The sequence below is a fragment of the Mytilus galloprovincialis genome, chromosome 10 (assembly GCF_965363235.1).
Source record: "Mytilus galloprovincialis chromosome 10, xbMytGall1.hap1.1, whole genome shotgun sequence".
Lineage (NCBI taxonomy): Eukaryota > Metazoa > Mollusca > Bivalvia > Mytilida > Mytilidae > Mytilus > Mytilus galloprovincialis.
In genome coordinates, this window is record NC_134847.1 from 20870159 (window position 1) to 20882532 (window position 12374).

At 32.4% G+C, this 12374-nt stretch overlaps 1 protein-coding gene across 1 annotated transcript in view; it reads right to left on the bottom strand.

The window, feature by feature from the left end:
• Positions 1-12374, bottom strand: part of LOC143047143 (uncharacterized) — a 36826-nt gene that overhangs the window by 22043 nt on the left and 2409 nt on the right. The window contains exons 2-5 of the mRNA XM_076220093.1: positions 6368-6460; positions 4925-5113; positions 2646-2714; positions 2054-2326 (exon numbers count right to left, since the gene is read on the bottom strand). Of these exons, the coding sequence (XP_076076208.1) occupies positions 2054-2326; positions 2646-2714; positions 4925-5113; positions 6368-6433 (597 nt within the window). The 5' untranslated portion in view covers positions 6434-6460. The remainder of the gene's footprint in view (positions 1-2053; positions 2327-2645; positions 2715-4924; positions 5114-6367; positions 6461-12374) is intronic.

The window sequence follows — 12374 nt, forward strand, 5'->3', positions numbered from 1 at the left end:
TCATCGTTACAAAAGTAATCAGAAGTCATACTTCATTTAAAAGTGAGCTAATGCATTTCCCTTTATCATACATAGTTGTTCACACCTGGAACGGTGAACCGTGATGGCTAGAATTCACTGATTGAAGATTAAAAGATCAGAATGGAATATATGCTCATCTTTTACTGTCATTATCCCATCACCTTTGAGGTATTTAAATACCTATTGCCTGACCAGAATAAATTTAAATTGTACAATAGGTATTGTGAGAGCTCATCAACAGGTGGTCATTTAACTACCCAGTAAAAAAATCTTCACTATTCCTAAAAGGTAAAATTTAAATGACTGATAGCTAGCTTGCTTTCCTCATGCATCATGACCAATGTCCAGAATAGACTATTCTATTTAGAGATGGGACATTTTAAGCCATTTCTTTTTGTGTCTCAAAATAGTCAAGATGGAAATTTCAATCAGTGAATTTAGTTTATAAAAAAGGCGATATATGTTTGCTTCATGGTGTTTTTAATGTGGGATGTATTTTAAGTTTTTGATCCTAAATGGAATTAAAGTGTTTGTGAAATGGATTTTTTTGGATAGCCCAATTATTTGTGAATAATTCTACAAGATGAATTATGTGTGGCGTAGTGTTTTCTAATGGGATATATTTTCATGTTATATTAAGATTCCTGAAATGGAATAGCAGTGATGCTAAGTTTCATTTGATATTAAGGATCTACTTCAATTGGAATTACTGTTTAAAAATTTATTTTCAATATATATCAAAAAAAAGTACAAATGGCTTAGTGAATAGAAATTTCAATGCTTTATTCTTCATTATGAAAGTGGGATTTACCAGCAATGATTTATTTGTGATTGTAAGCAAAATGAATAAATATACAATACATATCTTTATTAGAAAGAACAAATAGTGTATTTAATGTAAAATATCCCATACCTAAATAGAATAGTTCATTCAGGACATTAAACATGAGGAAAGCAAGCTAGCTACATGTATCATTCATTTAAATTCATTTAAATTAGCTCTGTCAAAAACAAACCAGGTAAATCTACAGGTAGTTAAATGACCACCTGTTGATAATAGCTCTCACAATACCTGTTGTACAATTTAAATGGACAAATTGTATTGACAATTTTTAAACTGGTCAGGCAATAGGTAGTTTACTACCACAAAGCTTATTGGATAGGCACAGTAATTATCTCGAGTTTAACCACGCATTCAACATTCACAAAGTGTCACATAATAAGGGCTATTCCATTTAAACATAGATCAACCCCCAGGAAGGCATTTTGAAACCACTTCTAGTGGTGGGTGCCCTTTTCAAAGTTTTGATGAGGACAATCCTTCAAAATTTGTAAAAATGCTTCTCTGGGTGGCTGCCCTATTGTCATAGTGCCTTCCTGGGGGTTGATGTATGTTTAAATGGAATAGCCCTAATACCCATTGTCAGAATCAAGCATGTATTTTTAATACACTATTGCATGATCATGTCAGTTTCATTTGTTTGTTTAAAATATTTGTAGTAAAAACATCATAAAAATGTTCTATTGTATGATTAACTTTTATTACTAAATTTCATATAAAAAATCCGCATATAAATCCTACAATCTCATTTTAAAAGTTGTATGGCTATCACTTGTTTTTAGTTGGTTGATAGCTACACTAAAAGTCGTTGATGCACTTTAAATGCCCTTATCATATATATGGCTAACGAACAAGACTCAAATGAGATTTATTTCACTCCCAGCATGCAAAAAGACTTCAACTACGTCAAATTAGTCAGGAAGTTTGAAGGAATAAAATTAATAATTCCCCATTTTCTTCTTTATTAGTTTTAATTCAAAATAAAACTTGGTGAATATGTTTTTTTTATGGAATTATGAACATAAGATGATAAGTGAAAAAACGTGAAGTTTCCCTTTAATGCCACCCAACTGAAGTCAATTTTATCAGCCAAAACAACATAAAATGTTTGTTTTCTTTTTTTTGTGTCTTACAATGCCTGGTCTAACTAATTAACAATCAAACCAAGCAGCACCTAAGATCAATCAATACCTGCAGATATGCGAAACTGAAATCCCCAAAAAGGGAATTTATTTCACTCCTTACAGCATCTTCTTTGTCAACCGAAGAAAATGTAATTTTTCCCACCATGTTCCTCTTTGCCAACTCTGTTATCATGTTTGACGTAGGCATAGTGTAGGTGTCAAGATGTGATGATGTTGTGTGAGGCAGTATTACAACGTCTTTTGTGATAACTCGTCCCCTCCTCTTTCCCTTGACTTCAACCGTCACTGCCCTTGTGCGCTTGGGACGTCTAAGAACAGGCTGTTTAAAAATATTTCAAATGAAAATTTGTATTATCATGCCAACTTATTTATGACATCAATAAAAATATATACAAATTTACAGTATAGCTGTCCTCTTTTGCAAAACACTGCCTGCCATGAGATTTTTTTTTATAGTATATATGGTAATAACTAGATCATGTAAAGGCCAGGTGAACAGAGACTGTAACCATTATTAATACTTAAGACATGTCTCCTGCCACAATTTTGTTGTTTTTTTACACATGATTTCCCTTGAAATAATATAATAATTAATGTAACTTACAAATAAATACTCAACTTACCATTACCATACTCACCATACTTGATTGCTGCACAAAGTCATCTTCAGACTCTGCCCTCAAAAGGGACAATGTAGCACTAGAATTCTGAAAACAAACATTCATCAAGCATTCTTAATATATTGCAAACAATACATGGAACCCTACTGGCTTCAATGGGTGCAGCTTGTTGATAAGACCACACAGGTTGAACCCTGAACAGTAAAGACAAGTATGGACTCGGACTAACACATGACTCGTCAAAAATCTGTATATCAAATCAATATTTTTAAGCTACATGAAAAAGAAGTTCTGAAAACAGATAGTTTGGGCTTTTTTCTAAGTCCAAGGACCTACAAATCATAAGACTAGAACCCAATTGAAACATTATCTGTAATTATTCATAAAAAGACAAAGTGAAATTACAGACTGTTTATCATTTGTAAGTTTGTTAAAATATTAAAACATCAATTGACATGACTAATTGGCTGAGCAATAAACACTAAAACAGTAAATGTTATGTAATCATGTCACACCCCAATCCGTTAATCTGCAGTGGTTTCTTGTCACGTATCAAATAGTCTACTGATTGAGGTGGCACCCAACACTTTCACTACAATAAATTTGGCTCATTTAATTTTCATAAAATTTTGTCAAAGTATTTTCTGTGACACTTTAACTAAAATATGAAAATATAAAAAAATTGAACCAACCGTTTTGTCAGAAAAATTACACTGGTTATATAGCAATTTGACAAACACCAATTTTGATCAATCGGAAAAGCCTAATATTCCTTTTACAACACAACATAATTAAAATGTTTAGCCGATTTTACAGAGTTATCTCCCTGTAGTGTTAGGTACCACCTTAACAACAAAACACAACACCTACAGCATTAGATGCTCTTTTGATCAAGTCATTTCTTTCATATAATTGTGTAACTGTTTTAACAAGCCTGCACGTGAATTGGCTCAATGACACTAATTGCATATCTAAAAACTATACTCATAAAGTTAACATGCTAACATTCCTAAGGTTCATGTATAATGAAAGCCGTAAAAGGGGACGGGCGTCAATTATAGAACTAGCATATGCAAATATTATAAATCATTGATGTAATAGAACTTAAAATGTACTAAGAAAGTTCAAGGTAGATATTAATTGTCAGGAAAATATGACACAACATGCTTTTGTATTTAACTTTTTTCACTTTATAATTGTAAAATGGTAATTTTAAAACAGTCGATGTGGATTTAGTTGGTAATTAAATCGCAAGAAAAAGACAGCAAGAAAATAACCTGGTTTACAGTATTTGTGTAATTAATAAATTCTCTAAGTCCAAAGACCATAACTTCACCAAAAATCATCAGACCAGGACATAATTCAAAACTGATCTGTAACTAGTCATAATAAAACTATAAACCTGACGCTGAAAAGTATAGAAAACTGATTATTTTTGTGGAAGTCCTTATTAGTAGGACCACAACAACAAAAAATCATCCTACATAAACCAAATTTGAACTTGATCTGTAACTGGTCATGTTTATTAAACTATATACCAAATATCAAATCAATATCTTCAAGCACGATTTAAAAAAGTGTGGAAAACTGATTTGCGGTGACTGATGGACAGACAGACGTGAAAACATACTAGCTCTTGATGAAGTTTAAGAATTAAGATAAAATTTAAAAAAACAAATTTTTTTGATTTGTCCAAAGAACATGAATGTCAACGCCTAAAAAAAGTTTGGTGAACAGGATATTGACATTCCACCTTAATGAAAGTTGCAAAAACACACATTACAAACCCTCATGCTGACGCTGTATGCACGTTTTTTAATCATTCCCATGGACAGTTCTTACGTTTTAGTTCACAAAAATGTAACACTGAAATTCAATGAAATTATATAAACTAGAGGCGCCTAGGAACCTGAATCCCTCAACTAATTACCTTAACCTACATGTTTCAGGGGCCATAACTCCAACATCTGTCAACCGATCTTTCTGAAAATCTTAACAATCATTTTGTGCAGAATACTCTAAGAAACAATCATGCAAACTATTGGATGCAAGGTGATTGCAAAAGCTCACCCTACCTTTGAGGAAGGCGAGCTAAAAATGTCTGGAAAATAGAGTACAACTCATGCTAAACATCAAATTTCAAACCATTCTCATGGACATGGAAAATTCCAAAGTATTAGCTGAGGAAAATATGCAGGACATACATTAGCACCTACAGACAGAACAGAAGGTAAAACTTACATCAACCCATCAAGACGGGGCAATAAAAGGCGGCATAAAATAAGCAATTATCTTACCATCCTTGCCGATGGTATACGTAAACGGCTTGGGGAAAAGATCTGCCTTGGATGTGACTGCTTTGAGCTCTCAGTCTGTGATGCAATCTGTGACTGTCTCTCTGGTTGAGTTACTTCAGACTGTATTGACAAAGCATCTGATGCTGATGAAGATTGAGTGGCAAGCAATGGTTGAATAGTCTGCAGGAACTGGCAGAAAAAGGATAGATAGAACATTAAATATTTAATTAGTAAAATTTAAACTAATAAATTAATAGGGAATATGCCGGAAGGACAGACAGATGGACATACAGATGGACAAGGGTAAATCTTAATGCCCCTGTCATCTTACGGGGGGTGGGGGTGCATACGAAACTCTATAAATATAGATCTTTGCCTCTTTGCTAAGCTTCTGCACCATTCACTTAAAATGATTCAATTTATGTCCCAAACCATTTCCTGTTCATTTATAGGATATTCAAACTACAACTCGGGGAAAATAAATAAATGAAGAATGTGTATTAAAGGACTTGGATGTCCATGCGGGCAAAATGGATTGAATCATGCATAATCGGGACAAGAACAAAATGGAAAAGGAGAATTACTCAGGAACAGTGAAAGTGACGCCACCCAAATAGGAACAAGATCTGTGTTTTATGGTACTTAGCATTTCATATACTATCTTTTCTCAGGTAAAAAGGGGCACAACTCAAGAACGGCAAAAGTGACAGCACCTAAATTTGAACCTGATCTGTATTGTGTACATTGTAGTACGTAATAAACATTTGTGTATAAGTTTTAAATCATTTGCCTTGGTTGAGGCAAACATTAGTTATAGAACAGGACCCAACTATTTTTCATATATACATGTACATAAAGACAAGGGTAAAGCTTAATGCCCCCGTCAATGTACAGGGGGGGGATAAGAACAGTATGGTCCCATACATGTAACTCCAACAAAATTGGTTGATATTAAAATGGAGGTGCAGTATGATGTAGTACTTATGGAAACTAGCGATCCTGAAAAATTTAAAGAAATCGGATTAGTGGTCGATGAGGAATTGCATCCACAAAATGTTCCCTTAGTGTACAATAATAAGAAATAGTCAATTAGTCACATAACTCCGACAAAAGGGGTCAGTTCAACAACAACAAAATATGCGATACATAGTAATGGTGGCCTCTAAGTAAGATTCCAAGGATAACAGCAATTATGTAAAGGCATTGTTTGATAAACCATGCACCCTTAGAATCGGTACTGCGTCTATCTGGCCCACAGTAAATGTTTCAGTGCGTTCTTTATCATTTTACTGTGTCAATGAAGCCAAGTGGCAGCCTAAAGTGATCCCTGAAAGTTTGGACAGAATTTCAGTTATCAAAATTGTTGGTTTAGGCAGACTTTAATGTACAAACAAATTACTCTGTCTCATGGTGTTCAGTTTCATTCATATATTAAATTCTTACCTGTCCAAATTGTTGCAACAACACACTGTTGTTAGCAGGTAGTGGAGGATCATTATTCTCATTCATCACAACTCAATTGTTCGGCAAAGCTTTCTTTGAAAATAAAAAAAAAATCATTTTTTTATGCATTCAATAGGAAAATCTACTAAAAATTATCAATTACAATTTCAGAATCTATACAACTGATTATCCATGACGATTACTTGCTCAAGAGCCTTTTAATTTTTATAATTTGTTTGCCAACACAAAAATATAATTGATTCTAAATTTTGAGGGAAAAAAATATTCAAAGGAAGAAGAAAAAATATTCTGAGGGAGGATGCATACCATAAAAATAATGTTAAGAGGGTGGTGAAGGGTTATATTCGTGCAAGGTTTCCAACTGTTTTAATTTACTGTGTTTTCGTGTTTAGACATTTTATTTCTCCTTTTCTTGTGTTAGGGTCAGTGTGTGTGCTTCGTGTTTCCCCTTAAATATTTCCCATTTTTCGTGTCAGTTAGCTTCAATTTCTCGTGCTTAAAATATCACACATTTGATTGAAAAGTAGGCCAGAAATGATTTATAAGTCAGCCCAGCACTAAAATGTGACTCAAAGTATCCATGATCATTGATAATGACTGCATGATCTCCAATAATGGCTGAATAATAACTTCTATCACTTATTGCTTTAATATTTATGATCTTATTTCTCGTTTCACAATTTTATTTCACATGTTTCGTGTTCAGTTCCCCCCTGTTAAGTTTGAAAAAATAATTTGTTGTGACGTGTCTTAAAAATAAATATTTGGCCAGAAAAAAAAACATGACCCCCCCCCCCTTTTAAAGTTAAATGATCAGTCCCTTCTGTAGGAAGAGTTCATGTGTTTTCGTTATTTTTTGTTTATTTTTTACAACAATCACCATTATTTTTTTTCCGCCTTGCTCTACTCGGCAGCAATACACTCCATTATTTAAAGAAGGCCATCGTCATTTGCCGGCTCAACGAAATGTCCTTTGTAATCTCTATCAGTGTTATCAGTTCTCGACAATGTAACAAACTTTTTTCCAGTTGGGCCAGTTCTTCAAATAAATGTGGTCAAAGTTGATTGTGTTAATTTAGTAGATACTTGTATCCCCTTATCCTCACGATGTTCTCTTGCGTAAATAAAAAAAAATCATAACATCCGTTGTTGTGCTCAATTTTGACATTGTGTGCAAAAGGTCATCAGTTCTTGATAGTTGTCAAAAGTATAGTATGGTATGCATGTTTGATATTAATAGAAGATTTAAAATTACTCAAATTGAAGAAAAATATCAATTAGTATCATTTGTCTCTAGAAATGAATAATAATTTTTTTTTAGCCTTATTGGTCAATTTAGACATCTTTAACAGATATCCTAGGAATTATCTCTCAAGGACAAAAATAAAATATATGCATTGAATATTTATAATTATCTTTAATACATATTTTAGATGGTTTTAAATTAATAAACCAATTCTTATGTGTTATAAGATGTTGTCACAGCTGTTATTAATTTTTACTGTCATAGTAACAATATTTAAGGGCATTACTTTTCCGATAATTGAATTGGATTAAATTTAAAAGTTCATAAGATATGATATTTAAAAACTTGCTAGGCCAAAATTAAAAATATGTTTGTTTCCCTTTCCCCCCCCCCCCCTTTCCTGAAAATAATTTGTTTCAATTTTTGGAAAGTGCTTGAAAGCTGAAGGATTGATAATCTAAATAAAATTAAATACAATAAAATTGAGCACAAACAACTGATAAGTGGCCTGGACTGGACAAGTCAAACAATGGACCACTTTCGAGTTCATCCGTCACCGGCAAAAACTCGTCAATTATGCACTCCTTTATGACGTCACTTACCAGATAGAGGAGCTCGCCTGTATCCCTGCACTATTTACGTTCATCAAGCGTCTTAGTGATCGTCTTTGTGCAGGATAAACTAGAAATAATGGTTGCTCTGTAGGTACTTACTGACAATTCCCTAATGACAGCAGTGTTGATTGTCAATTTTGAGAATTCAATTTGCCGAATAATTCGTACAATATAGAATTATAGTTTTCCAACCACTCTCTCAACATTGGGAGGAAGTGACGACGCCCCTAAACGCAAAAATGACGGTGATAAAGGCGCGTATAATTGACGAGTTTTTTCCAGTGACGGATGAACTTGAAAGTGGTCTATTCATGTGACCATGCTATGACAATCACTACCAGTTCAAAAAAAAAAAAAAAAAAGAACCTGCCTTCCTGGTCTGTTTACAAAGGGTAGACCCGGGGGAGGGGAAACAGACATTCTTTTAAATGTGGTTTTATTTAGGGACTGTTCAATATTTAACTGCGAGATTGGCATGTGCAAACTTGGGCAGGGCAAAATCATTTTTTACTAAGAATAGTGACAGGGGCAGACCCTAGCTTTTTTGTTGGGAAAAATCAAACTGTTAATGTGGGACTCAACCTTATTTCTATTAATTTATATATAAAATATTCAATTAACATTTTAATATATATAAAACATTAAATATTTCATTAACTTTATCAACAACTAAACTCCAAGAGGTGAACCAACGCCTGTGTGAATCATTTCGATAGAGTCCCTGAAGTGGATACCTTGATATGCCGGGTTGTCAAATTATGCAAATGAATGCAACATTTAAATAATACTCCAAATTGACAACAACACTTCAAATGGTCTGCAATTTTATTTGCTGTGGTCTACATGTATCGCCTGCAAGGCAGGCTTCATCAGGACAATTTTTATACAGAAATTCATCCCTGAAGTACTTAAAGTGGTGCATTAAATTTGACGTCATGGTGAGAGAAACAATGAAAAGTGAAATTAGCAATAGAGTTCTAAATAGATAAGATAAATATAGAAAATTAAAGTTTCTTTACAATGTAAATTGAGTTCGTTTTACTATTATATGATACATGAAATTGTTCTAAAGCCTAGCTTGGTATCTAATTTGAAGTGTTGTTGTCAATTTGGAGTATTATTTATCAACAATTGTTTCCTATCAAATAGTTTAATTCCATTTGCATTTAACTTCAAATTTTCAAATCTTGTGTTAAGTAATCACAAAATGTAATATTTAGGACTAATTTGCATGGAGTATGCTTGTAAAGGTCTGTAACAATCTTATGACTTGAAAAAAATAACAGTTGCTATCACTGACAGTCATGATTTACTGAAAACAATTGTAGAATTTGCCTATTCAACATGTAGTATATATCTCTAAATGAGTTAAGATTTTACATGTATTGTAAGAACAGTATAAACATGACATAATGGCCTTATTCTATGAAAATCTCAGGTCATTTTATGAAGTTACAGAAATTCTCAAAGTTGACTATTAGTATCTGAATTTAGTCCTAACTGAAAATTCTCATTTTCTCTTTTGATTTAAAAGGATAAAATTTGACACCAATAAATATAAATGAAAAACAAATTTTCCAATATGTACATGATGTAAGAACAGTATAAAAATATTGAAAAAGGAGACAAGTTGTATGAAAATCTCACATAATTTGAAAAAGTTAGACATTTTCTAATGTTAACTATATGAATTTAATTCCAAATGAAAAGTCTATTTTTTTTTACATAATAATTAAGTTCATATCATTTGAGCATAAAAATCTTAATGAAAATAAACTGTGCACTTTGTAAGAACAGTACAATTATGGATATAGCTTCCCATTTGATTTAAAAAGGTAATGGTCATTTTCAAAGATAGACTGATAGATTTTAAGTAGTCCCTTTTAAAACTAAAGTTCATTTTCAAATTAGGATGGATTCATATATATATACTGTCTAAACTGCAATATTTTTTTTTGTCACAAGTTTGTACCTTTCTACAATTTTTTTATTCCAATTTCATATGCATTAAACTAAGAAAGATGCGCGCAAGCCTATTGTTTCACTCCCCTGTAAATGTACCTATGTGTCCCCCAGTAGAAATAAACAGCTGCGCCATGAGCTCATGATACGCCCGACGTCTTATGTCGAAATTATATGCAATACTCATAAATAGTTTCTGAGAAAGTTTTAAGCAATAACCATATATAGTTTTTGAGACAGGGCGGGAAACCCCAGACCCTGGTTTGTTTTTTTTACAAAAAACTAAATATCACTAAAATAAAATTTTGAATCAAAACCAAAAAGTATACAGATCTTTAGATTAATATAACAAAGAAGTGTGTAAAGTTTTAAGCAATAATCATAAATTATTTTTGAGATACGGCGCGACAAAATTGTAAAAAAAACTCCCCTGTTTAACAAAATACTCAATAACTCAAAAATAAAATTTTGAATCATCACCAAAAAGTATACAGATCTTTAGATCAATATAACAAAGAAGTGTGTAAAGTTTAAAGTAATAATCATAAATTGTTACAGATACGGCACAACATGTAAAATAAACTTCCCCCTTTTTTACAAAATACTCAATCACTCAAAAATGAAATTTTGAATCATCATCAAAAAGTATACAGATCTTAAGATTAATATAACAAAGAAGTGTGTAAAGTTTGTAGCAATAATCATAAATAGATTTTGAGATATGGCGCGACATGTAAAAAAAAACCTCCCCCTTTTTTACAAAATACACAATAACTCAAAAATGAAATTTTGAATTATCAACAAAAAGTATACAGATATTAAGATTAATATAACTAAGAAGTGTTTTAAGTTTTAAGCCATAATCAAGAATCGTTTTTAAGATACAGTGCGACATGTGAAAACAACACACTCCTGTTTCAGTTACAAAGTGTCGTAAATCAAAAAGTTTAAATCTAATTTTCACAAAAAAGTATACAGATCATTTGACCATCATAAAAAACAACTATATTAAGTTTCATTAAATTTGGATAAGTTGTTCTCAAGTTACGGTGCGACATGTTTACGCCGGACAGACAGACGGACGGACAACCGACATGTGTATACCATAATACATCCGGTCAAAGTTTTTACGGGCGTATAAAAACAGATATTGTAGGATGGGCTATATTCTGGTTGATAAATCAAAAAACCTTTGTTTGTGAGTTGATAAATTATACTGCATCTATATATAAATGTAATAAGTCACTAATCATATCCACTGAATTCCAGGATAGACCACTTTCGAGTTCATCCGTCACCGGCAAAAACTCGTCAATTATGCACGCCTTTATGACGTCATTTACCAGATAGAGGGGCTCGCCTGTATCCCTGCACTATTTACGTTCATCAAGCGTCTTGGTGATCGTCTTTGTGCAGGATAAACTAGAAATAATGGTTGCTCTGTAGGTACTTACTGACAATTCCCTAATGACAGCAGTGTTGATTGTCAATTTTGAGAATTCAATTTGCCGAATAATTCGTACAATATAGAATTATAGTTTTCCAACCACTCGCTCAACATTGGAAGGAAGTGACGACGCCCCTAAACGCACAATTGACGGTGATAAAGGCGCGTATAATTGACGAGTTTTTTCCGGTGACGGATGAACTCGAAAGTGGTCTATTGTTTTTTTTTTTAGAGGGGACAATAAATGAGCATTTCTGACTGTCAACAGTTTGGTGGTGCATTCTATAATGAATTTTCTTTTTTTTCTTTTTTTATATTATAATTTTCTTTATTGAAAAGCACTTTACGCCCATATGGACCAATGGCTTAAAACATTATACATAATATACAGTTAACATAAAACAATGAAAATAAACAACGGAGACACTTTGAACTATAATTTGTCTTTTTTTTAAATCAATATATATATAAGAGATTCAAATTATATCAAGGACTCCCTGCCCTCAGTGTTAGTGAATTTTTTAAAAAGGAGCCTAATTTGCAAGTGTCCTGTTTTGTTTCAGGATTGAGGATATGTTTTAATTTATCTATATCATTTAAGTTATTACATTTATTTTCATTTAAAAATTCTTTTCTTAAATGTTCCTTTATTTTACATTTAAAAAAGAAATGAAACTCATCATCTAGTACATCACAATGTGTACATAGTCTTAAATC